The 27,704-nt window shown below is 38.9% G+C and overlaps 1 protein-coding gene across 3 annotated transcripts; it reads left to right on the top strand.

Moving 5' to 3' along the window:
- On the top strand, positions 1 to 27,704 carry KNG1 (kininogen 1). 3 transcript variants are annotated; one of them, XM_027108948.1, is made up of 11 exons: positions 1 to 367; positions 2,581 to 2,691; positions 3,687 to 3,771; positions 6,705 to 6,877; positions 8,000 to 8,107; positions 17,254 to 17,338; positions 18,200 to 18,372; positions 23,746 to 23,853; positions 23,972 to 24,058; positions 25,443 to 25,520; positions 27,472 to 27,704. In XM_027108948.1, exons 1-11 carry the CDS (start codon positions 176 to 178, stop codon positions 27,550 to 27,552), a joined length of 1,281 nt encoding a protein of 426 aa, XP_026964749.1. In that variant the 5' UTR covers positions 1 to 175; the 3' UTR covers positions 27,553 to 27,704. The 3 variants fall into 3 exon arrangements, with proteins under 3 accessions (XP_026964749.1, XP_026964669.1, XP_026964829.1); XM_027108868.1 differs by lacking the exon at positions 27,472 to 27,704 and having other exon boundaries at positions 20 to 367; positions 25,443 to 27,389; XM_027109028.1 differs by lacking the exon at positions 8,000 to 8,107 and having other exon boundaries at positions 176 to 367; positions 27,472 to 27,692.

The raw sequence follows: 27,704 nt of genomic DNA, 5'->3' as shown, positions 1-27,704 counted from the left end.
TTTGTCCTTTTGGAATAAGCAAATAGTGCAGGGCAGCAGGAATTAGCCAGGCCCCCAGAGCACTGAGGCAGCAGGGAGAGGAGAGCCCGGAGGAAATAGAGGCTGAAGATAGTTAAAATCAGCATCTTAATTGGCTCCCAATTCTTCGTGAAACTCCCAGAGGGAGACTTAAATCATGAAATTAATCACCATCCTTTTTCTTTGCTCCAGGCTGCTACCAAGTTTAACCCAGGATTCCTCGCAAGAAATCGACTGCAACCACCCGGATGTATTTCAAGCTGTGGACACTGCTCTGAAGAAATATAACAGTGGAAACAAAAGTGGCAACCAATTTGTATTGTACCGCGTAACTGAGGTCATCAGGACGGTGAGTGAGCTGTGTTTAACCTTGAGGTCATTGGGAATTTGTGCTGTCACTTGGAGCCCAGGCCTCACGCCACACACGCACCCCAATCACCAAAGAACTGATAATCGAAGGGAAGCTTACAGCTCTTAGAAAGACCAACACCATTCTCTGGCCTGGGGGTGAAGGGAAAGGTATGACTCCTCCTGGGTGATCAGAGCAGCATATCCTAGGGTGAAATGAAACAAAGGTAGATGGAGAAATTTTAAAGGGACTGTGCAGAGTGGGAGAATCCAGGAACTCGGTCAGGCTGCAGCAGCAGGATTTACTGGGTGACCAGTCCTAGACAACAATATGAAGACCTCCAGACCTCAGGTGGGAAATGGGTTCTTAAAGGGGTACATCTAACAGGTATGATATGATCTCACTTATGTGTGGAGTCTAAAAGTTCAAACTCACAGACACAGAAAGTAGAACGGCGATTGCCAGGGACTGGGAGGTGGGGAAATGGGGAGACGCTGGTCAAAGGGTGCAAACTTTCAGTTATGCGATGAATACGTCCTGAGGATCTAATGTAGAGTGTGGTGATTATAGCTAATAATACTTTATTGTACACTTGAAATTTGTTGAAAGCCTAGATCTTAAGTATTCTCACCACAAAAATATAAGTGTGTGAGGTGATGGGTGTGTTAATTAGCTTGTTTGTGGTAATCATTGCACAATATACATGTGTTTCAGTTCATCAGATTGTACCCCTTAAATATATACAATTTTTATTTGTCAATTATACCTCAATTAAGCTAGGGGAAAGGGAAGGTTTGTCTAAGAGGAGTCAGAAATGAGACTAACTTGGTTCAACTGCATTGGACAAAATACCTACCCTGAAGTCCATATGGCTGAATGCATCAAGGTAACAGCCATGTTCTACTTGATTTTTAGCACTTTTTTAAAATCAATGATCGATGCACTCAGGATGGAGACAAACCCTGACAGGGTATGTGACTTCAAGAATTACAAATCTTTTCAATAGTTTGTTTAAGTGAATTTCATTATAAAACATTGTGTTTCTGTGATAGTTAAGCAATTGATTACTTTGGTGGAAAAAAACCCCAGGTATTTGATATGATAAGGAAAAAGGAAAAAGCCCAGTAGATATGTTTTTGTTTGTTTGCCTTCTGAAAGTCTGGCCTTTCTGTTTCACAAATTTGTGCAGTCCTGTGAGTCCTAGTGTTCTCTAGTATGGTTGTAGTCTTTATTGGCAGACATCCATGGCAAATGTGGTTTTTTATTCTAAAATGTCCATAGAATCACTCTTTATCTCTACCTTGCTGTGTGGGGACTGCCTGTACCATGACCACTTAGGTTTTATTAAAATCTGAGACCTAGGAGGAACCAGAAGAGTCTATCTTGTCTGATTCCATCATCTCCCAAATGCAAACACTGTGGAGAGAGCACTGCCTGGTGAGTCAGGAGACCTGCCATCCGGAGCTGGCTCTGCCTTTCCAAGGTGGGGAGGCTGCCTAAGGCATACGCCATCTACCTGGGGCCTCCTTTCTCTCACCTGCAAACTGAGAAGATGGACAACATCCCCTCTGAAGTCCCTTGCTGTTCTGACACACCAGGACATTGCATCTGAAGGCTCATCTAAATCAGCACCTTTATACTTTAAAAGTTTAATTTATTATTTCACGTCATGCTATACTAAATAGAAAACAAAACAATGCCCATAAAAATACTAAAATTACCCATAATTATTCCCACTATCCAGATAACTGTTACTTTTTTTTTAATGAAAAAAAGGCTTCTGGTTTGTTTTCTAACTGTAAAAATAATGTTTGTTCAAAAAATAGACAATTCAGGAATGTTTGTTGAAAGAAGAAAGTGAAAGAGAACTGTACTCCCACCACGGAAAGACACACATTTTAACAGCTTTGCTGCGTACTTTTCCAGACTTAAAAAGAAAATTTTATATATATTTACATATAAATTGGTTTATACAAAAATGGGCTAAAACTATGGACCTACTTTGAAATTTAAATATATATATATATTTGTAAATAGTATATTATGAACATTACTCCAAGTAAATATTTATAAACTTTCAATATTTTTAATAAATGTTTTTGCCTTCATTGAATCAAATCAAGATCAAATATAACTGCACCAGATCCCACTCAAATGATTTGCCGTTGGGTCAGTTAGATGAACCGTACGTATCTTTGGTTGCTGTTTTTCAGGATGATCCTGACACGTTTTATTCCTTCAAGTACCAAATCAAGGAGGGCAACTGTCCTGTTCAAAGTGACAAAACCTGGCAGGATTGTGACTACAATGACTCTGCACAAGCTGTGAGTGTGTTGACAGTTTCCGAGCCTCCAGTTTTCTCGGCCAAGTTTACCAAGGGCTGTCTTAACCTAACGCCTACCCTGCCCTGGCACAGCACAGCTTCTTGCTGGGCCGTAATTGAGGGAGAAGCAAGCCACTCTCCTCCCAGTCCAGGGAGCCACCTCTTCAATGTCAAAACCCTGGCTTCCTGTATGCAGTTTGAACACTGAAATTGAAAGGTAAATCAAGAGGACAGTTTAGCAGGCTGGTTCTCAGGCACTGTGTGCATCTTGATGAAACAGAAATATCTCTGGGGCTCAAAACAAAGATTCAGGGCTTCCCTGGTGGCGCAGTGGTTGAGAGTCCGCCTGCCGATGCAGGGTTCACGGGTTGGTGCCCCGGTCCGCGAAGATCCCACATGCCGTCGAGTGGCTGGGCCCGTGAGCCATGGCTGCTGAGCCTGTGCGTCCGGAGCCTGTGCTCCGCAACGGGAGAGGCCACAACAGTAAGAGGCCCACGTACCGCAAAAAAAAAACCCACAAAGGTTCATACTCTAAAACCTCGCCATTTAAACTGCCTTTCCTCCAATATTTCACGAATATCAGTGGCTTGTATAAAATAATGATTAGGCTGCAAAACATTCATTCTTGTGTCTCAAAACTCTTCTAGAAAACATAAAAAATCTCGACAAGGTTGTTTTTTGTTTGTTTTGTTTTGCGGTACGCGGGCCTCTCACTGCTGTGGCCTCTCCCGTTGCGCAGCACAAGCTCCGGACGCGCAGGCTCAGCGGCCATGGCTCACGGGCCCAGCCGCTCCGCAGAATGTGGGATCCTCGCGGACTGGGGCACGAACCCACGTCCCCTGCACCGGCAGGCGGACTCTCAACCACTGTGCCACCAGGGAACCCCTTGACAAGGTTTTATAAAGGAAAGCCGTATTTAGCAATAGTACTAGGTGGCTTTCATCTGAAAGATTAAGATAAATCTTTTTTTTAGTCCTTTTTTCTTCTTCTTCTTAGGCTACAGGGGAATGCACAGCGACGGTGGCAAAGAGGGGGAATATGAAGTTCTCCGTGGCTACCCAGACCTGCCAGATTACTCCAGGTAGCTGCTGTGCCTGGTGGTGCTGCCCTGGGGAAAAATGAACCTCTTCTGTGTGGCACCAAAGACCCCTCTTTCCCGGAGGGCAGCAGTGGCAATACCACTTGCAGCCTTGCGGGGGCGCTGGAGGGGGTGGAGCGGCAGAGTCCTGAGGTGGGGCCGGGCTCACGCCCCTCAGCGCTATCCTGATTCTCTTCCTCAAGAGCAGCATTGTATTAGGTGTGTGCAAAAGGATGAGAAGCCACAGAACTGGCTTCAACTGTAGGCAGCGTCCTAGAGTGAGAGTAGCACAGGCTTTGAGGTCAGATCTGGCCTGGAACCTTTCAAAGCTCTCACCTTCTTGGCTTTCCTTTTCCTTACCTATAAGAGGAGATCACAGTAATTCCCACTTTGCACAATTGTTTAGAATGAAACTAGATGATACACCTGAAGATGTAATCATAATAATGTATTAATGATAATCAAGGAAAAGGTAATAATAGCTAACATTTATTGAGCCCTTATTACTAGCCACAGTTCTAATCACTTCATGTGTATTAACATATCTATTCCTCAGAACAACTCTATGAGGCAAATGTTAATATCCCCAGTTCACAGATGAGGAAACAGGCCCACAGCAGTCAAATATCTTGCCCAAGACCCCACAGCTAGCAGTTAGCAGAGTTGGTGGAATAGACCCTCCATAAACGATATTCCTTTAGAATCTTAAGTATGGAGAAACTTCTCAACAGATGACCACTGTTAGCTCCTTCCCTCCTGTGGCAGAGGTGCCACATACAGAAGGATGGGCACGTCTAGGTGAAGTCAGTCACAAAAGCCATCCTGGAACTGGCCTTCTGCATGATAGCGTTTTGTACCTAAGCTCCAGAACTGCATCCTCAGCCATGCTATTGAACCCCACTGTAGTAGTGGTCCTTCTATTCCAGCCTTAATCCCCTATATGGTACCCACAAAAACTATATCCCTCGAGTTTCCGTTCCTGCAAGAAGTTGCATTCAAAGAAAAATAGTCCAAAACAGAAATCACAAGTAATTAAAATCTTTTGATAGGGGTAGCTTTTTATTATTTGGTTTAAGAGCTCTATCTCGTAAGCACATTTTAACATTATCCAGAGCAGAGCACGTTATGTACCATGAGAGAAAAAGCTCTTTGCCACACCTTCAGAAATTAGTGCTAGGTCCACAATCTCTTATCTGAAAACTTTTTGGCCAGATATGTTTCAGAATTCAAAATTTGAAACATTTTAATTTAAAAATCTCTCTGGAAATGTTGAGGCAGTGTGGAAAATCATTGTCACCCAGAAAAACTGAGTTTGCGTCTTTCCCTGTTCATCTCACCCTCAAAGGCTGCTCCACTGCTTCCCCTACACCAGTGGGAGCTGCCCTTGAGGTCAGGCAAACCAGCCTCTGGGCTTTTCTCCACCTCTCCCTTTCACCTCCTGTGTTCATCTTTTTTTGTTTTGTTTTCCCATCAGTAATTCTCTCATCTTTCCCATGTCATCCCCTCTAGTTTTTTTTTTTTTTTAACAGAAACCATCTTAGAAACAATTTTATTCAAAGGGTCTGTATATTTTTCTCGGAAAAAATGTAAATATTATTTCAACAGTATTTATTTATTTATTTCCCTCTAGTTTTTTAACTTTGCCCATTACGCTGATTCAACCTAACTTCTACAAGGAAAGGAGGGGGGAAAGCTATGAATATTCACACAATATGTCATTTCCTGACACAAACTTATGGAGAGAATGCCGAGAAACAGTTGCAAGGGGGGTTGCGTTGAACTGCTGACTGGGGGATCTTACATCCTCGGGCTGTGAGAGCCCCAGGGCCAAGGGGCCCAGGACTCCTTCATTTCTTCCCCTTTTTGCCACATGTACTGCTACTGACCAGGGAGTCAGGGCTGTGTGTCATGAACAGTGGTGATTTAACACAGACTCTCTCCTTTTAAAAATATTTTACATCATTTTATTAAAACCCATTCGGTGGCTCCCCATTCTTACAGGGGACCAATCTCAATTCACCTCAGAGGGTCTAGGAATGCCCAGAAGTGGAGAAGGTTGTGAGTATGTGCATCTTCCAGGAGAGGGCGCCATAGCTTACGTTAGGGTCATCAAAGGAGCCTATGACCCAGGAAAATAGTTAAGAATCCCTGCCTACAGAGCACAGCCCAGACTCCACAGCAGAGGCCTCCCTTCAGACTGCTCACACTTCAGACCACCCCTCCCTGCCTCCTGCTATAAGCTCTGGTTAAGATGTGTGTACAACACGGTCCCTGCCTCATCCTTCTTCCTCAGGCGCCGTCCCTCCCTTCTCCTCAGGCCTCACACCTTTTAGCTCAGCCTGTTCTCCTCAGGAAAGGCTTCCCTGGGCTCACTCTGGGCTCCTGCCTTTCCAATCTCTTGCTGAATTATACTGAAATCATCCATCTCCAGTTCGGTCTCTCCCCCTTGACTTTTCCCGACTCCTTCATGGCAGTGGCCATTACTAACGAATTAATGCATCCACGCAGCCATGCTCAACACAGGGCATGTTATAGCAGGTGCGAAATACATGTTTGTTGGATTGAATTGATACAAAATGTATTACGTCCTGCTCCCGGCTTCAAGGAGCTTTGGTTAACACTGAAAAAGAAATAAAAATGCACCTGTAATGTTTTAATTTTATGAGGATAAATTCGTGTATCACTTCCGTAATTTAAAATGACTTTAAAATAAATTTAAAATAATTATGCACAATAGGATGCATATAAGATGTCCCTAAGTGAATGATAGGTCTTCCCTATCATTCAGTCTTGTGTTCTCTTTTTCCAGTGCATACTAGGACTTACTAGAAAGTTTGCTTATCAGGGCCTTCCAAATTATCTGACTTATTTAGGGCAATGTATGTGAATGCAGGTTTTGCTTGTTAACGCTGCCCTTTTGCTTGCTCTTTGTCAAGCCGAGGGCCCCCTGGTGACAGCCCAGTACGACTGCCTTGGCTGCCTGCACCCCATATCAACCGAAAGCCCCGACTTGGAACCTGTACTGAGACATGCCATTCAACACTTTAACAACAACACTGATCACTCCCACCTCTTTGATCTTAAAGAAGTAAAAAAGGCCCAAAGACAGGTTTGTTCTTTAATTTTTCCCGTGTCATAGTATTGTTAGAATTTGTTAGATCTTTATGGTTTAGGGTTTCATTACCTAAAATAAACCTTTGGCCGAGGAAAACATATGATTCCACAGGTGGTGGTGAGGAACTCTTTCACGTTCTCATACGACTAGCTCAGGAGGCAAAGGCTTTCTCTTCAGGCACAATGATTTGGATACTGCAGTATGTAAATGGAGAAAGGGAGCCTAATCAGACGCCCTTCCTGGGAGATTTGTTTTTGATGAATGGGTGGTCAGCATTGCATGTTCTCCCAGAGATGGTAAAAAGGAAAAGTCATTCTGGCCTTAGGGTTTTAAGAAGACTCTCTCATCACCTAACTATTAGGAGGCAAACATGGCCCCCCAATATTAAATTGTACCTAAAAAAGTTGGCAAAGCTTGCTGGGTACCCTCTAAATTATGGTTTCCATTTCAGCAGAGAAAAAAGCAAATACTTGTAAATCTGGTCCTTTCTGTTGCCTCAGTTCATGAAGACTTTACTGACAACTGACTGGGCCCCTTGGATTTCAGCCTCTAATTATGAGGGACCCACTTTGGTCAGTAGCATTTCCTGCTTTTAATTGACCTTCCGACTTGCCTTCATGCAAGATGCATGCTCTCCTCAGTTCTGTCCATATCCAGCTATCAGGGTGGGACCCACCCTAGATAAAGCAGGAGAAATCTTACTGTCTGGCAGTCTGGGAACGTAAGGACCTACTGGTCAAGGCCACTCCAGCTCCAAAGATTTCTTTATCCATCTAGAAAAGCATTATTAATATTTTACAAAATTCAACAGATCATTTTTTCCCTGTTGCCTGGCAGAGGAAATATTGCTACGTCTTACTTAAGGAAATACATTAACTCCATCTATAAATTGCTTTTCATTTTCAGATGTGTAGCTGTGTGTGTGTGTGTGTTGTGTTGAAGGGTGTGAGAGTCATAATGTGCTCAATATTTATTCAGTAATGACTTTTGCCTAGTAATAATAATAGTTTGTATTTTTGAGCACTTATGAAATGTCAGGCAGTATTCTAAGCTCCTCCTAACACTATGAATTATGTTTAAACTGCCCTTTAAATATTCAATCCAAAATCGTTTCAGGTGGTGGCTGGATGGAACTATGAAATTACTTACTCAATTGTGCAGACTAATTGTTCCAAGGAGAATTTTCTATTCTTAACTCCAGACTGCAAGTCCCTTTCAAATGGTGTAAGTAGGCAAAAATCTAATCATAAAGTTCTTAGCCTTTTGTGTCCAGTATTTACAGGTGTGGGAACTCTCAGCTGTGGAGGAAGTCTCAGTCACTAAAATTTTTGATGACATACGCAGCTCACATTCACTTTCACTTGAGACTCTACAGTTCACATCATTGGTCAAGCTGCTTACCCAGCTGGTCAGAGTCTGTACATCTGGCAATAAGCATTTACAGATATAACCAGAGGCTAGGAATAGCCTGAGACAAAATGATGCCACGGTCAAGTTTGTCTTTTCATGTCTTCACGCTTTCCTGTCTCCTTTCCTCCCCGTGTGCTCAATGTCCTTACAAGGCTCCCGAGCTCTACCCAGGACACTCCTTCACTTCCAACTTGTCTCTGCTTGTTCTTTCACCTTCCCTCCCCTACTTTTATCTTTAATAAGTACATCCTGTGTCTCTCTCCCTTAGTGGCCCTTTCCAGGTTGATATCTTATTACCTGAACCAAAATTATGTTAAAAGAGAGCATCTCAAAGTGGCAGGAGTTAGTGCATGTTAAGATGATAAGGCATGATGACCTTCCCAGGGCTATTTGCATTTTAGCAGAAGGCTGTTCTTTAAGCAAGGGGTGGCTGCAAGTCCCTTCATCTAGTCCAGGGGTCTCCAACCCCTGGGCCGTGGACCGGTACCAGTTTGAGGCCTGTTAGGAACCAGGCCACACAGCAGGAAGGGAGCTGCGGGTGAGTGAGCGAAGCTTCATCTGACGCTCCCCATCCCTCCCCATCGCTCCCCATCCCTCCCCATCACTCCCCACAGCTCCCCACCACTCCCCACCGCTCCCCATGCCTCCCCATCCCTCCCCATCGCTCCCCATGGCTCCCCATCCCTCCCCATCGCTCCCCATGGCTCCGCATGGCTCCCCATCGCTCCCCACCGCTCCCCACCACTCCCCATGGCTCCCCACGGCTCCCCATCGCTCCCCATCACTCCCCATCGCTCCCCATCGCTCCCCAGCACTCCCCATCGCTCCCCACCGCTCCCCATTGCTCCCCATCACTCCCCCATCGCTCGTGTTACTGCCTGAACCATCTCCCCCACCCCACCACTCCCTACCATCTGTGGAAAAATTGTCTTCCACGAAATCAGTCCCTAGTGCCAGAAAGGTTGAGGACCACTGACCTAGTCATTCTACTTCTCAACGTCCATTATATGGGAAGAAAATGAGAAATCCAGGCAGCAAGATGTTAATTTTGACTTTTTATTAAAAGGAAAATATTAAAAATAACATATTTTCAACATATGGAATGGTTAAGCAAATTACAGTATATCCATACAGTAGAATATGTGCAGCCATTAAAATTATGTTTGCAGAGATTTTAGTGACCTAGTAAAATGGTTACGGTATGTTAAGTAAAAAACAAAAAAAAGCACGGTACAAAATTACACATACAGATTTACTCAGGTACATAAAGTAGATGTAAACATAAAAAGTGATGAAAAACAAATATGCCAAAATATAAAATATGGCTAACTTTTAGTTGGAACTATGGCTGTTTTTTCTGATTTTTTATACTTTTTGAAACTCTTCAATACTTCCCAATGTTTCTAATCAAGCATGTGTTTGTTTCATAAATGGGGGGGAAGTAAAAAGGACACTACTAAGAGAGTGAAAAGACAATCCACAGAATGGGAGAAAATATATGCAAATCATATATCTGAAAAGGGCTTAATATGTAGAATATATAAAAAACTTCCACGGTGCAACAACAAAATTTTTAAATGGGCAAACAACTTAAATAGACATTTCTCTAAAGAAGTCATACGAATGGTCAAAAAGCACATGAAAAATACTCAACATCATTAGCCATCAGGGGGAATGTAAGTATAGACCACAGATGAGATGCTACTTCACACCTAGAGGATGGCTGTAATTTTAAAAAATTGTAAAATACCAAGTATTGGGGAGAATGTGGAAAAATTGGAACTTTTGTACATTGCTGATGGAAATGTAAAATCATGCAGCCATGGTGGAGACCAGTATGGCAGTTCCTCAAAGAGTTAAATGTAGAATTACCATATGACCTAGCAATTATACTCCTAGATATATACCCCAAAGAATTTAAAACAGGGACTCAAAAAGATACTTATATGCCAATATTCATTGCAGCATTATTCACAATAGCCAAAGGTGGAAAACAACCCAAAAGTTCATCGATAGAGGAATGCATAAACACAATGTGACATGCATATAACAATTCTTTAGCCATAGAAAGGAATGGAATTCTGATATATGCTACAACATGTATGAACCTTGAAAATGTTAAGTGAAATAAGCCAGACACAAAAGGACAACCAGTATATGATTTCACTTATATGAATTATCCAACATACACAAATTCATAGAGACAAAAAGTAGGTTAGAGTTTACCAGGGGCTGGGAAGAGGGAGAACGGGGAGATTTTGCTTAATGGTTGCAGAATTTGTGTTTGGGGTGATGAAAACTATTGGAAATAGATAGTAGAGATGGTTGCACAGCACTGTGGATGTAATAAATGGCCCTGAATTATACACTTAAAAATGGTTATGATGGCAAATTTTATATTATATATATTTTACCAGAATTTTAGAAAATAGTATAAAAGAGAAAGAGAGAGAGAGAGGAACCCTCTAAACACATAGGTTCTAGCCACTATTTAATTTTGTCAGGTTGAGTTGAGTCTGGCCTTTTAAGCATCTGTTAACATCTTCTGTTTTTATGCTTAGCCGTTTGAGGTTATATAGGCCTAAATGTTATCTAGCTTTAATCTTGCTGCATCTGTTTATAAACCCCCAGTTAAGTTTTCTCTTTGCAACACAGAGAGTTGCAAAGGCTGGTTGGAGTCACAAAGCCAATCAGATTTGGTATAACTTTTCTGAGCCTTCACTTCCTCATTTGTAAAATCGTGAAGAATAATAGCACCTATATCACAGAGTTGTTACAGTAATTAAAGGACATGAAATAGAAATGAAATATTTTGCCCACAATTGGTAAGATTTAAGGCCTTGCTATTCAAAGTGCATTAGCATCACCAGGGAGCTTCTTAGCAAAGTAGAATCTCAACTCCACCCTTAGCTACTGAATCAGAATCTGCATATTAACAAGGTTCTCAGGTGATTCATCTGCACATTAAAGTTTGGAAAGCACTGATTTGAGGGTTTTCCTACGTAGTTCTCAGGGCATGTTGCACCTTAGAAGCACTAGCCTAGATTTAAAAAACACCTATTCCCAGATCACTCCCCCAGACATTCTGATTTTTTTTTTTTTTTTAGTTGCAGCATCCAACAGTGAACATACTGAACATTTGTCTTTTTTTTAAACATTTTTATTGGAGTATAATTGCTTTACAATGGTGTGTTAGTTTCTGCTTTATAACAAAGTGAATCAGTTAAACATATACATATGTTCCCATATCTCTTCCCTCTTGCGGCTCCCTCCCTCCCACCCTCCCTATCCCACCCCTCTAGGTGGTCAGAAAGCACTGAGCTGATCTCCCTGTGCTGTGCGACTGCTTCCCACTAGCTATCTATTTTACATTTGGTAGTATATATAAGTCCATGCCACACTCTCACTTTGTCCCAGCTTACCTTTCCCCTTCCCCATGTCCTCAAGTCCATTCTCTAGTAGGTCAGCGTCTTTATTCCTGTATTGCCCCTAGGTTCTTCATGACCTTTTTTTTTTTTCTCAGATTCCATATATATGTGTTAGCATACGGTATTTGTTTTTCTCTTTCTGGCTTACTTCACTCTGTATGACAGACTCTAGGTCCATCCACCTCACTACAGATAACTCAACTTCATTTCTTTTTATGGCTGAGTAATATTCCATCGTATATATGTGCCACATCTTTATCCATTCATCTGTCGATGGACACTTATGTTGCTTCCATGTCCTGGCTATTGTAAATAGAGCTGCAGTGAACATAGTGGTACATGACTCTTTTTGAATTATGGTTTTCTCAGGGTATATGCCCAGTTGTGGGATTGCTGGGTCGTATGGTAGTTCTATTTTTAGTTTTTTAAGAAACCTCCATACTGTTCTCCATAGTGGCCGTATCAATTTACATTCCCACCAACAGTGTATGAGGGTTCCCTTTTCTCCACACCCTCTCCAGCATTTACTGTTTGTAGATTTTTTGATGATGGCCATTCTGACCGGTGTGAGATGATATCACATTGTAGTTTTGATTTGCATTTCTCTAATGATTAATGATGTTGAGTATTCTTTCGTGTGTTTGTTGGCAATCTGTATATCTTCTTTGGAGAAATGTCTATTTAGGTCTTCTGCCCGTTTTTGGATTGGGTTGTTTGTTTTTTTTTTCATATTGAGCTGCATGAGCTGCTTGTAAATTTTAGAGATTAATCCTTTGTCAGTTGCTTCACTTGCAAATATTTTCTCCCATTCTGAGGGTTGTCTTTTTGCTTGTTTATGGTTTCCTTTGCTGTGCAAAAGCTTTTAAGTTTCATTAGGTCCCATTTGTTTATTTTTGTTTTTATTTCCATTTCTCTAGGAGGTGGGTCAAAAAGGATCTTGCTGTGATGTATGTCATAGAGTGTTCTGCCTATGTTTTCCTCTAAGAGTTTGATAGTGTCTGGCCTTACATTTAGGTCTTTAATCCATTTTGAGTTTATTTTTGTGTATGGTGTTAGGGAGTGTTCTAATTTCATTCTTTTACATGTAGCTGGCCAGTTTTCCCAGCACCACTTATTGAAGAGGCTGTCTTTTCTCCATTGTATATTCTTGCCTCCTTTATTAAAGATAAGGTGACCATATGTGCGTGGGTTTATCTCTGGGCTTTCTATCCTGTTCCATTGATCTATATTTCTGTTTTTGTGCCAGTACCATACCAGACATTCTGATTTAATTGGTCTGGGGTGAGTCCCTGGAGTCAGATGATCTAAAAATTTCTCAGGTAAACCAAATGTGCTAATAATACTGAGAACTTCTGAGCTATCTCCAGCATCCTTCTCCCCATCCAAAATTAAGGTACTATAAGTGTGGTATTCCCTGTACCTTTAAAAAACATGACTTTTTTTTTAACATCTTTATTGGAGTACATTTCTTATATGTGTGTTCCTTTATTGGAAATATACATTTATAGAAAGCTTCAAGACAATGCAGAAACAAAGAAAAAAAAATAATGTTGCACCACGTACCCAAACACCCAAAGTTATCTGAATGTATTTCCCTCTTGTCTTTTTTGGTGGGGAATACGGGCAATTTTGAGTGATTTTCTTTTTTGCCTTTTTGTAGTTGTAATTATTTTACATGCTACACTTTTTTCACCTAAGAATTCTTCTATGTCATTAGAACTCTTGATAAACTTTTAAAATAACTTTTAATATCCTAGTGAAGATACCATAGATTATTTTTTAAATTACTTTCCTACTTTTGGTCATTTGTTCAAAACCCACCAAGAAAATGGGTTGTTTCCATTTTTATTATAATTAATAACTCACCAAACATCTTTTAGAATACAGCTATTTCTGTTTGACGTTGTTTTTCTCAGAATAAAGTCCTGGCTTTACACATAGTGTAAAATTGTATGAAAGCTCTTAAAACTCTTGATATATATATAGGTTAACTGCTAAATGCACCAATTTACATTCCATCAGCAATGTTTACCCTTGATAGAATTCAGTATTTTTTTAACTCAGCTAAATTCATAGACAAAAACATTTTTAGTTTTTATTTTCTCAATCAATAACATAGTTAATATGCATTTATTTAAGCATTATATTTTCATACATTCATTAGAAATTTATGGGTTGAATTTATGAATTGTCTTCTACATCCTTTGCCCATTTCTTTTTGGGATAAATCTTAATGACTTAGAAATAGTATTTATATATTAAAGGTATCAGTGTTTTGTCATATTTTCTCATTTATTTACTTTTTAGTTTTCATTATGGTATTTCTGACTTACAAATAGTTTTTGTGTATAGGTGACTAAATCTATCAATATTTTCCTTTTGAATCTTTCTACAACTTGCTCAGCAGTCACTATATGTTTTTTTTTTTTCTAGTTTGTCTATGGTCAGTATTTTCAAATATAGCTTTTGAAACTATATGGAATTAATTTTGATGTATCTTGTGAGGTATCTAACTTGATATTTTCAAGAGAATAACCAGATACCTTAACAGTCTTTCCTTCAACAAAATTTGCAACAAACTTTATCCCGTAATAATTTCTTACAAAAAATCTGTTCTCTGTTTTTGTACCAACACTACCGTATTTTAACAGCCATAGCTTCATAGTAAGCTTGAATACATGTTTTATTATTCTAGTGTTTGTATTTTTAAAACCAATCTTAGAAGAGGTTTGGAAGAAAAACTTACACTGTCACATAGATTGGAATTGCATTACATTTCTAAATTAATTTGAGGAATTGGCATATGTACTATATTTAGTCTTTTTAATCAAGAACTTGGTATACATCTCTATGTAGTCAAGTTTTATTTTATATTTCTAAAGTTGTGTGATTTTCTTAAATATATTCAGAACAATGCTCACTAAAGTTATTACTAGGTTTTGTTTTGTTGTTTTTGGTTATTGTTATTAGGAATTAAATCCTTTTTTTTTTCCTTTTCCTTTCATTCTCTTTTAAACAAGTTATTGTTATATACAAATGTATACTTTTTTTTTTTTTTTTTTTTTGCGCTACGCGGGCCTCTCACTGTTGTGGCCTCTCCCGTCGCAGAGCACAGGCTCTGGATGCACAGGCCCAGCGGCCATGGCTCACGGGCTAAGCCGCTCCACGGCATGTGGGATCTTCCCGGACCGGGGCACGAACCCGTGTCCCCTGCATCGGCAGGCGGACTCTCAACCACTGCGCCACCAGGGAAGCCCTACAAATGTATACATTTTGATTAGCTTACCTTATATCCAGAAACTTTATTGAACTCTCTGATTAACTCTAATGTCTTTTCATTGATTTTTTTGATTGTTCTAGATCTATAATAATACCTTATGCAAATAATACTATCTCCTATTTTCCAATGTTTATTTTTTTGTTTCATGTCTCAATGAATTGATCCAAATTTTCAGAGATATTTTTTGAAATAGTGGTGATCACACAAATTCATGTTTTATTCCTGATTTTATTGAGAAAGCCTCTAGAATTTTGTCATTACGTATAATATTGCTGTGGGATCCCGGTAGATATTCTTCCTCATGTTAAGGAAACATCCTTACATTCCTCCTCTTTAAAGAGTTTTGTTTTGTTTTTAAATAAGGAATTGGTGTTGAATTTAGCAAATGCTTTAGAATATGTATTGAAATATCATATTTTTCTAATTTAATCTATGCTGTTTTGACAGCTTTCCTAATAGTAATCTTTAGATTCCTAAACTAAACTCTACTTGTTTAGTGTTAATTTTTCTTTAAATATGCATTTGGATTCTATTTCTAGTTTAGTTAAGCAGTCTACGTATACATTTATAAGTGAAAGTGGTGTAACAGTTTTCTGGGTATGTGTTTGTGTGTGCATTCTATTTTTTAAGGTTTTGGTATCCAGAATATACTTTTATAGAATGATTGGGTAGTTTTTCTGTATTCAGAAATGGTTTATATAACATGGAAATACAGTATATATTTCTTTAATTTTTAAAATTATTCATCTATAAAACATCTATGCTGTTTAGAGGTGAAAAATGGGATGTAAATTGAGAGTAGTAATAGCATTCTCCATTTCTTCTTTAGTCATTGGTCCATTCAAGTTTTCTTCTTGTTCTTAAGTCAGTGTTGGTTATTTATATTTTCCAGAAAAGTGTCTTTCTTTGAGATTTAAATTAGCATACACTTGTTCATAATATTTTCTTATATTTTTACATTTCTCTGTATACTTTGTTAGGTTTCCTTTTTTATGCATTTGATTATTTTTCCTTACCCCATGAATGATTATTTGGATTTATTTATTAATGCTAGTGCTTTCTGTTTTCTAATTCACCAGCTTTGCTTTTATTTTTATTGTTTCCTCCTTCTTGTTTTCCTTAAGGCTGTTTATTGTTCTTCTTGTTCTAACTTCTTGAGATAAACACTGAGGTTGGGGGTGTTTTGATAGTTTTTGCCTCTCTTTAAATTGTGGAAGTGTATAAAGCCGGGAGTTAACTCTGAGTGCTGCCCTGGCAACATGTGGAATTCTCGTTTTTCTCAGTTTGTTTTTTATTATTTTCCTTATCAATGAAGATTTTAGTTAGGAAAGTGTGTTTATTTTTCCAAGTACTTTTTGGTTGTTTATTTGTTTAAACTTATGTTATTAATTTTTACGGACTTTTTTGTTTCATTGTGGTGCTGAGGTCAAAGAACATGCCTGTATTGTTTTCAATTTGCAAAATTTATTGAGACTTTCTTGTAACCTAGTATAAAAGCAATTAGAAATATTATTTGCATCATACTTATGAGAGTATCATTTTAAATCGTGTGTATCATATGAGAATACCATTTCAACAAATCTTTATTATGTTATTCAAGTCTTCTATGACCTTATTTATTTTTTATACATTTTGCCTGTTGTATAATAGTTATATATTGGAGTTTCCCAGCACAATTATTTTTATCCATTTCTATTTCTATATGTTTTCTGCTTTATGCATTTTGATTCCATGCTTTTAGATAAAACTAAAATTATCTTTCTTTTACCTTTATGAGTTGTTACCTTGAATTTTACTTTGTCCAGTATTAATAATGCTCTAGCTCCTTTTTTGTTCATATTTGCTTCTTGTGGCTTTGCTCATCCATTATATTTAATCTTTCTTTATCTTTTTTATTACATGCTATTATTCTTGAAGATGTAGTACATTGATTTTGGTTTTAACCTAATCTGAAAGTCCTTGTCTTGCTAAAAGAAAATGTTACCCATTCACTTGTACGACTATTATTTCTACATTAGATATTCTTGTCATCTTTTTTCATGTTTCTGTGTGCTTGTGTGTATGTATTTGCTGTTGGTGTTGGTACTACTTTTTCATTGTTTATTATTCTATCTTTTGAAAATAGACTATGTTTTGTTTTTTTCCACATGATGATTTGCAAAGTCAACATCCTATTTTTAATTTTACTAGTCGTTTAAAGATTCTTAAAAAACGTTTTTAATTTATGCTCTTATATGCTTTTTAAAAACCAGAATATCGGTGAATGTACAGATAAAGCATACGTGGATATCCAGCTAAGAATTGCTTCCTTCTCGCAGAAATGTGACCTTTATCCAGGTACAGGATGATACATATTGGTGCTCATGTTAGTCCCAGACAACTGGCTAAATCTTTCCATAGATATTGTGCTTTGGTTCCCATGATATGCCACAAAATCTACATGCCCCACAGACCTTACTAGGAACACTGTGCCCCATCTCTGCCCTGCTGTGCTGCAGCAGGTGAAGCTGAGATTGCTTGGCAAGTGGCAGAAGGGAATACGGTGACAGAAGGGAAAATTTATGTTTTCTGGGCAAAGCTAGCCTTCAGATATGTCAGCTGGTCTTTCTTATATACAAGCTGTCCCTGCATCGGATATTGTGAATTGGGGAAGCTGTATCTCATTTTTAACTACTCAGAATAAAATCCTTTCAATTAAAGATTTTTTTCCCTTACATGTTATAATGTGGGGAAAGGGCGATAGTGCAAGTTTAAGGTCAAGTCAGTATTTCTTACACCAAGAGTTGGCTTTTCTCATATTTGGAAGATAGTTGTATATGTTGTACAATATAAAGCATTATGGAAGTTGCCTGCTCACCAGAATTTTCCCACTAGAAGATCATTCCTTTACGTTAAGCATTGCTTTTCACAGTTTCCATTAAAAATGCAAAAACTTAAGAAAAGTGCGGCCTATTGATTGTCACTAACTAACACCTTCTGATTGAAAGTTTCCCTACACACACTTGGCTCTTAGGAGAGGAAGAGAGGAGAGACAGTAAGTTGGAGGTCTGACAGGCAACCTCCACCCACTCACTGCTGGGCCTTGGGCTGCCACGTGGCCCTCTATAAATGGATGCTGGATCACATGTGGGAAAGGTACAATACTAGGCTAGACGGCTCCTTCAGTGCACACGCTGATATAAAACCTGCCTCTTTCAGGGGAGGATTTTGTACAACCACCCACCAGGATTTGCGCTGGCTGTCCCATATCTATACCTGTCAACAGCCCAGAGCTGGAGGAACCTCTGGAACATTCCATCGCAAAGCTTAATGTAGAGAATAATGGAACCTTCTATTTCAAGATTGACACTGTGGAAAAAGCAACAGTGCAGGTCTGTAAATTATGCTACAAAAATAGTGATTATCTATTGCAAATTGCTTACTAATTTTGCCACTGATCTTGGCTCTGGATTGGGAAACAGTATATCTGGTGAATGGGATTTGGTAGACTTGAATTTCAGGTCCCAACCTCGCTGCATGCTTGGTGTGTGATCTTGGACAAGTCATTTAAAATATTGTCTCTTTTATCCGTAAAGGACTACAGTGAGGGTTAAAAAAGATAATGTATGTCAATCACTTTTCAAAATCTAAAGTGCTATATAAATATTAGCAATGATTATATATATAATTAATAAAATTCAGGGCTAGGAAAAGCGAGACTTATCCTCTGCCTTTCTAGACTCATCTCTCATTCTAACATCACTTCATGCCTTGCGCTCAGCCACATCAGCCAATCGTCCCCCAGGCTCTCTTCACACATTCATCTTCATGTCATTTGTTCCCTGCCTGGGGTGTCATTCTCTCCTACAAATGTAGCCTCTGGGGATTCATCTCTCTTGTCCATGCTTGTCAATAGAGGATAAGGAGTATCCTGGTCTGGAGGTCAGGAGACTCAGCTCTGCCACAGCATCCACCACTTGCATCCCAGGTGATCCTGGGCAGTCATTCAGACTCACACAGCATCTGTAAAATGAGTGGCTGATTAGAAGAGCCCAAATCCCTTCTAACTCCAATAGCCTATGACCGATGTATTCATGGACAATTCCTTTTATGGAACCTCAAAACAGGCTTCCCTAAATACAAGCTAAAAAAAGTAATCAAAGTAGAACCAAACTCCTATAGCAAACCAAGATGGTTTTTATAATCTATCAATACAAAGAAAATCTCACTAAAAATAAGTTTATAATTCTGGCTAAGTAATTGAATTTCTAGAAATCTAAAATAGAAGGAGTCTTTAAATACAATGATATTCATTGCAGCTCTAACTACAAAAGCAAAAAAAGTAAACCATAAAAATGATCAGTAATATAGACATGATCAGATAATGTCTGGTATATTTGTACAATGGAATATTAACCAGCAATTTTAAATCATCTTTGTGAGGAGTTCTTGATGTGGAAAATGCTTATGTTATAATATGCAGTGAAAAAACAGGCCATACACGGGGAACTATATACAATATCCTGTGATAAAGCATAATGGAAAAGAATATGAGAAAGAACGTATATATATGTATAACTGAATCATTTTGCTGTACAGCAGAAATTAACACAACATTGTAAATCAGCTATACTTCAGTAAAAAAAAAAAAAAAGAGGCCATAAAATTGAATAAACATTCTGTACTCAGTTGTGTTATTTTAAAAAGTTTAAGGACTTCCCTGGTGGTCCAGTGGTTAAGACTCCGCACTTCCACTGCAGATGGCACGGGTTCAATCCCTGGTCAGGGAACTAAGGTCCTGCATGCCACACTGTGCAGCCTAAAGAAAATAAATAAATAAAAACCAAAAATAAAACAGTACAGGAAACAATACTGAAAAGAAACAAATACCTCAGATTATTCATAGTGGTAGCTTTTAGGTAATGGCACAATGGGCTGTTTATTTTCATCTTTCTTGTTTCCTGTAGTAGTTTTATAACTGGGGGGAAAAAAAGGACCTAAACAAACTGTATTAAAATAAAACTGACACTTGATCTCTCTCCTACTCAGGCACTTATTCCTGTCCTAGTCGCTAACTCCTTTCACTGATTTCACTGACATGTGACCCACATTAGGCTTACTTGAAGGAGCTACCAATGCCTACTACTCCTGTCTGTGTCAGCTTTTCTTCTCACTCTATATTTCTGCTTTTCTGTGAAATTCCTTTATTCCTAAGGATGCAGGAACAATCTTGTACTCCACCATATATTGCATGTCAGAGAGTTACTGTCAGGAGAGAACCATTCATTCTCAAGCGTGAACTACTAGTCTTGGTAGTCACAGTTCTTTCTGTAAATGAGTCGACACACTAGAATGGATGTGTGTTTGTTTATGCTAAGGGTGCAAGGGGAACCACAATAGATTATGCTACGAATTGAAAGGGAATGACATCCCTTCATTTGCTAAATTAATCTGGAATATTGTGAGAATTTCAAATTTACTTTTAAGAGGTGACTCTTTACTGATTTTTGCATGTAAAGAGAGCAATTTGGTTACTCAAGGCAGCCTTAGTGGGAGCAGCCAATTTATTATTATTGGAAATCAACTTACCATAATGAATTTGCAGTAGCCAATCTCCAAATGACCAATTTGCCAAATTGCTAGATTTGTTTTACAATTTTAGTCTTGCCTTGGCTTCGCATGTTTAGTCCTATTTGGGTGCATGTCCGTTCCAGGTTGGTTTCATATTTCAGATACCAAACATTTCTTAAATCCTTTGTTTGCACATGTGAATGGTTGCGATTTCTGTTATATACCGTTCATTTTGCTGTGTCCCTACTGCCTCTGTCCCCGCTGCTGTCAATGTCCCTCCCTGCCTCTGCACAGATGAACACACTTCAAGGATCTGTGTGTGCACATTAGAATTTTTCCTTTGACGAAGTCCTAGAAATGTCAAGGAATATGTGGATGTCTAAGACTTATGATGCAAATTGACAAATTACCAAGTGATTTGCAATTATGCCAATTTACATTCACACCACCTGGGTGTAAGACACTGGTTGATGGTCTTGATCTGAATTATATTCCTACCATCAGTGATTGAAGCTGCATGTTTCCCACACCTGGCCGACACCAGGTGTCATCGCTGTTTCTCATCTTTGCCAACACGCAAGGTTAAAAATGATGTTGCATTGTTTTTTTACGTACGTATCCTTGGTTATTAATGAAGGTAAACTTTTTTCAGGATTAATGACCATTTTAACTTCTCCAAAAGATCTGGTCATGTCCTTTGTCCAGTTTTTTAGTGTTGGGCTTTCTATGACCAACACTAAATATTGGTCATATTGACCCTACATCATATTCTTCCCAGTTTACCCTTTTTACTTTACTTATGGTGACTTTTGAGAATCAGTTTTCATTTTTGTCTAGTCAAATTTAGACATTTTTCCCTTCCTCCTGGTTCCTTCCTCTGCTTTTCACCTACAAAAAGCCTTCATCATCCTGAGAACTGATGAATGTTTTTTATATCTTTCCAGCTTATTTCTTTAATTTAAATGTTTTAATGCATTTGGAACTTATATTGCTACATAGTGTTCTCTACCTTAAAAGCAAAACTTGGGCAGGATGGGCTTAAACAGGGAAGACTTCTGATAAGAATGGCACCTGATAAGAATGGCAATGTGGATGCGATCTTGAGGCCCTCGAACAGAAGACGTTATTAGGTCTACTTTATTCCTGCCCTCTGGACCTGGAATAGTGTTGAGCCAACAGCTGCAGTTTGTGTCATATACTGTCAGCTTTCTTAGGCGGCATCACATTGATCAACTGTAATGTCAAACAAACTGGATTAAAGTATACTCTGAAATAAGCAACAAAATTCATGATCACCGAAGTATAGACTCTAAAACGCTTTTCAAACCTTCCTGCCCAACTTATACATATCTGGAGTTTTAAAAGTTAATTACCAAATTTGTCCTAAAAATTTAGCTGTGCTTACCTAGCAAAATGATGCCAGAAAATGTAGAGGAGTTTAGTTCTTCCTGTGACTCTTCGCTCTCCTCATCCTCCTCCCACCATAATTTCTCCATGCTTTTAGAAAACATAGAGAGCGGAAAGACTGTTATGATTTGCTTTTACAAAAATGGGATTATACTATCACCCTATAACTTTATTTTTTCAATAACAGTCAACCCTCCAGGTCAACATATATATGTGATATATTCTTTTTGATAGCTACTTAATATTAAACACACACACACACACACACACACAGTGTTAGTCTGCTTAGGTGGCCATAACAAAATACCATAGACTAGGTGACAAACAACAGCAGTTTATTTCTTACAGTTCCGGAGGCTGGAAAGTCCAAAAACCAGCCAGTTTGTTTCCCTGGTAAGGACTGTCTTCTTGACTTGCAGATGGCTGCCTTCTCACTGTGTCCTCACATTTCAGAGAGAGAACGGGGTCTAGTCTCTCTCTTATAAGGTCACTAATCCCATCATGGGGGCCCCACCATCATGACTTTATCTAAACCTAGCTGCCTACCAAAGGCTCCCCCTCCTAAAACCATCACCTTAGAGGTTAGGCCTTCAATATATGCATTTGGGAGGGATACATTCAGTCCATCACATACACACACACAGACACACACACACACACACACACACACACACACACACACACACACATTTAAATCCTCGAATGAAATACTGAATAACTGAGCCTGAAAATTGAGCCACATCAACTAACTTTTTTTTTTTTTTTTTTTTGGGTTGTGTTGGGTCTTTGTTGCAGTGCGTGGGCTTCTCATTGCGGTGGCTTCTCTTGTTGAAGAGCACAGGCTGTAGGCACGTGGGCTTCAGTAGTTGTGTCACATGGGCTTAGTTGCTCCACGGCATGTGGGAATCTTCCCAGATCAGGGATCGAACCCATGTCCCCTGCCCTGGCAGGCAGATTCTTAACCACTGCACCACCAGGGAAGTCCCTAACTTTTAAATTTATATATATAATTTTAAAACATTTTATAAAGTGTGTTTTTCAAGTATATAAAGGCTGTAAGGCTTTAAAAAAAAAACTGTGCTCGGGATTTTGTTGAAGTCAGTGTATTAAAAAAAAAACACACACACACAATGATTGTTACTTTTTAAGTAAATAAAGTGTGCCTCTTCTAGACCAAAAAAAAAAAGGAAAAAATTGGGCCACAAATTGTTAACAGAAGACAGCATTGTGTAATGATTAAAAATATTGCTAGAGTGCTAGAGCTTAAAATAATTTCTTAATATTAAAAAACTCAGAGAAGCGAGCTAGAAATCCAAATCATTTTCCTACTCACATAATTTAATCCACATAATTTCTATAGTGGTACTAACTCAGTATTTCTCTGATTCAAGATTTGGCAGGACAATAAGATTGTGTTTAAAGGAAATGTTTAAGTTTTACTTCCTATTCTTCCTAGAGTCTATATATTATGACTTGAGGCTTAGAATTACTAGTGAATTTTGCAGCTGCTAAACAATAAAACTGAGAAAAATATAAAAATAAAAATTATAGCCTGGTTTTCTTTTCCCATTTAGAAAAGGAAACGAGCCCAACCAATAGCCAAGTGTTTTAACATGCGTACAAACAAAGTTTTGTTGTCAAATATTTGTGCTTTTTGAGTGTAGCTCTCACTTGGTCAATGTATAATTAAAATTTCAATATTCTCCCCTAAAAGCCCTTATGGTAAAATGTATGATTTATTACACAGTATTAATTAAGCTCCTATGTTGTACTAATTCATTTTCCAGGTGGTAGCTGGAAAAAAATATTCTATTGTGTTCACGGCCAGGGAAACCACATGTTCTAAGGAAAGTAATGAAGAGTTGACGAAAAGTTGTGAGATCAATAAACATAGTGTGAGTAGTAACGCAACCATCTTACTTATTCCCTGGAAACCTATATGACGTTTTATGCTTGTTTATGTATCTCATGAATAACACTGTTCTCTCTTTTGGCTTCTGTTTTCGTGGATAGCTAATTCTAAACTGTAAAGCTGATGTTCACGTGGTCCCTTGGGAGAAAAAAATTTACCCTACTGTCAACTGTCAATCACTTGGACAGGTATGATTCTAATTACAGTTGGTTTGGGTTAGTTATGCTCATTCTGAAAAATCATATTTTGGGGTTGAAAATGATCCACTATTTAAGTGAATTGGGGGACTATCTTTTTAAAATGTGGAGAGCTCTCACATTTCTGTGCTGATCTCTTTTTTTTTTATGACTAGAAAGGAGAGCAGCAGTCCTCTTAATCACTTCTCAGACACTGTCAGTGCCCCAGGGGTCCACAGGCTCTCTTAGTGAAGCACATCCAGGGAGCTTGGGAGAAACACAGGTCTCATACTCCACTCCACATTTCCTGAATCAAAAGCTGCATTTTAACACAGTCCCCAAGGGAGTCATACCCATATTCAAGTTTGAGAAGCATTAGTTTGCATCATTTTTTTAATTCTTAAAAGAACCCTGGGAGGTAAGTAATACTTTCCCCACTGTCAATGTTGAGACACGAAAAATTACGAAGATGCTAAAGTCCTAAAGTGAATAATAACTTTCTCAAGTGCTTCCTCCCTCCCAGGCACTGTACTGAGGACCTGACACATACGTTCCTCCTGACAACTCTATGAGGCAGGTGCTTTTATCATGCCTATTTTACACATGAGGAAAGTGAAGCTAGTGGTGCTCGGATTCAAATCTAGGTCAAATCAGAGCCCACTCTGTTCACCAAGATGCTGGTAACTAGTAGGGTCTGGCTTGTTTGACTTCAAAGACCATGCTCTTTGCATCACCAAACAGTGCCTCCGACTGCCACGTCCTCATAGGTAGTGAAAGTGTAGGTAGAAACAATCCACAAATCCATATCTTCAATGCAAGTTGCCTCCGCTCCCTTTGTCCTCATTTAGGTTTTCGCCATGTGTAGGTATGTATATACTCTAATACAAACATTATACAAAGGCTGTGTTTCAAGCTTATGAACATATATATTCTAATGTGTTTCAGTTCAACAGAGTGATTGTGGTATATGCTGCCTATGTATTCCATTCTTAAAGCCAGGTAGGGCCTTTTTGGATAAAAGCAGTAATTGTGCTAATAGAAATAGCATCAACTAATAAGTAATATGCCATGGCTTTAGAGAATCATAGCCTTAGAAAGTACCCTAGAGATTATATAGTTAACCATCCAGTTTTTCCAGATAAATAAAAAAATTCTCTAGTTTAGAGTATTATTAAGAAAAAGAATCAATATCTACAAATTATAAAATCAATCAAAAAAGGAAAAATATTATTCATTTTCATCCTTTTTGGATTATTATTATAATATAGTACTTAAAATCTGGCAAAGACATGACCCACTGTAAACTGAGATAACATTGCCAGGTCCCTGTCCCTTCTTTCTTCTTTGATAGTGTGGTTTTCACAGTAATGCATTCATCTTAATATCTCCTGTTTAGATCACACTGATGAAAAGGCCTCCAGGTTTTTCACCTTTCCGATCAGTACCAGTGGAGAAAACTAAAGAAGGAACAATCGTAAGTCCACCCCACACTTTCCTGGCACCTGTACACGATGAAGAGCGGGATTCAGGAAAAGAACAAGGACCCACTCATAGGCATGGCTGGGGCCATGGAAAGCAAATAAAACATGGCCTTGGCCATGGCCATAAACATGAGCATGACCAAGGCCATGGACACCAAAGGGGTCATGATCTTGGCCATGGGCACCAAAGGGGTCATGGACATCAAAGGGGACATGGCCTAGCCCATGGACATAAGCATGGTCATGGCCACGGAAAACATAAAAATAGAGAGAAAAACAATGGAAAGCACGATGGTTGGAGAACAGAGTATTTGGCAAATTTTTATGAAGATAGTACTACCTCTTCTTCACAGGTACAAAAGAAGACAGAAGGGCCAACACCCCTCCCTTCCCTAGCCCAGCCAAGTGTAGCCAATACCTTTCCTAACTTACAGGACTCAGATCTCGTTGCAACTGTGATGCCTAATACACTACCACCTCCCACAGAGAGTGATGATGATTGGATCCCTGACATCCAGATAGAGCCAAATAGCCTTGCATTTAAATTGATTCCAGATTTTCCAGAAACAACTTCCCCCAAATGTCCTGGACGCCCCTGGAAGCCAGTTAATGGAGTGAATCCAACTGTAGAAATGAAAAAATTTCATGATTTCAGTCTCTCTGATGCTCTTTATTAATTTATGCAGCTACGGGTATTTCCTTAACATCTCATCATCCCCTCTCCCCATTGTCCAAATATCCTGATATAATACAACTAAGACCATGAACGTTCAGAGCAGCCTAGAGAGAAATGGTGAGACTCCTAATGGGGACACCGTCAATCTCTACGGACGACATAAAGCTGTGCACAGAATTCAAACTCCTTTCTGAGTCTTCCTCACAAGTTTTCTCAACTAGCACAGAAAATGGACAAACTAATGTGACTCGTGGCCTACTGCAGTTTGCTTTTCTGATAACGAATGTGTACCTTAAAACGTACGTCATCAATTTTCATACAAGATTCTTGACATTTTGAATAAACTGTGACATCTGAGCCCTGAACACATGTGAAAATAAGGGAAGTCAAGAGACTGAATGCTGAACTTCTTAATGGGGGAAAAACAATAATAAAAACCCTCAGAGGTCAAAGAGGGACAAGAGAGAAAGACAGACTGGCCACAGGCAGGAGAGAGAAAGTAAATTAATTGGCTTTCTGTTTCCAAAATGGGCTAGTTATATTAAACAGTTACTCCCACTTGACAAAGCTATTCTGATAATTCTCCTTCTGGGTGACAGTGTTTCTTATAAGTCAGTAATTTCTGTTTACTCATTAACTGTGCTTTGCAACAGGGCTTTCAAATAGGAGTTTTCTGTTTGTTTATATGTTGCCAGGGCTATATTGAGTAATCCTTAGTGTTTAGTAGCTCTGAGTTTAATGATAAGGATGGAAAGCAGAAGAAGTAATACAAAGGCAGGCCTGCTTAAGGAAATCTGTTTTTAATGATTGATAAGGGAATATCACGAGATGTGATGTAAATTTTGTTTACTATACTTACAGGAATTTTATGAGAAATTCCTCTCTAGCCTCACTTTATAATTGCATTATTTTTTTTTTGCTACAACATTGAAGTGTACGGACTTTGCAAAAGAGAATAATATGATTATCTTTAGTTGCCTGATAATGTGAAGGAGGCATATATTTGATAACCCTTGCTGTGCTTTTGCCTAGGGAAACAGGTAGGGCTTCATACAGCTACACTCACTTGTGGATGCATGTGTCACTGCTCCTTCAATTTACTGGATGCATTTGAGCCTCTGAGTTTTTATTTCCTTTCAAATATTATCTGTACTTGCAAATAAAGAACCTATGATGTCAGGAAAAAGTCTCATCTTGTCAACTGGTGGCTTCACTTTTCTCTTCTTGCATGATAACATCAGATTAATGGAGTTTTACTATACTTACAGAGGCACATAAAGTCTTGCGAGTACAAGGGCCGACCTCAAGAGACAGGGGCAGAGCCAGCATCTGAGAGTGAGGTCAATTGACCGGTGGGCAGAATCTCCACACCTGGCACAATTGCCCCGACAACCTCTGTCAGCAGTCCTGCGTGGAAGGACAAGAAGATGGGATAGAATTTAAATAGAGAAGAATGCCGTTTTATCCCTCTGTGGCTGGGTGAAATAAAGTTCCAACTTGA

Source organism: Aethalodelphis obliquidens, unplaced genomic scaffold (assembly GCF_003676395.1).
Source record: "Aethalodelphis obliquidens isolate GAN/ISIS:26980383/991018 unplaced genomic scaffold, ASM367639v1 scaffold1, whole genome shotgun sequence".
Lineage (NCBI taxonomy): Eukaryota > Metazoa > Chordata > Mammalia > Artiodactyla > Delphinidae > Aethalodelphis > Aethalodelphis obliquidens.
This window is presented reverse-complemented; position numbering and strand designations above follow the sequence as displayed.

Coding starts and splice junctions, on each gene's coding strand:
- KNG1 (XM_027108868.1), top strand. CDS start 176: ATGAAATTAATCACCATCCTTTTTCTTTGCTCCAGGCTGCTACCAAGT. Junction 368..2,580: donor TAACTGAGGTCATCAGGACG/GTGAGTGAGCTG, acceptor GCTGTTTTTCAG/GATGATCCTGACACGTTTTA. Junction 2,692..3,686: donor ACAATGACTCTGCACAAGCT/GTGAGTGTGTTG, acceptor TCTTCTTCTTAG/GCTACAGGGGAATGCACAGC.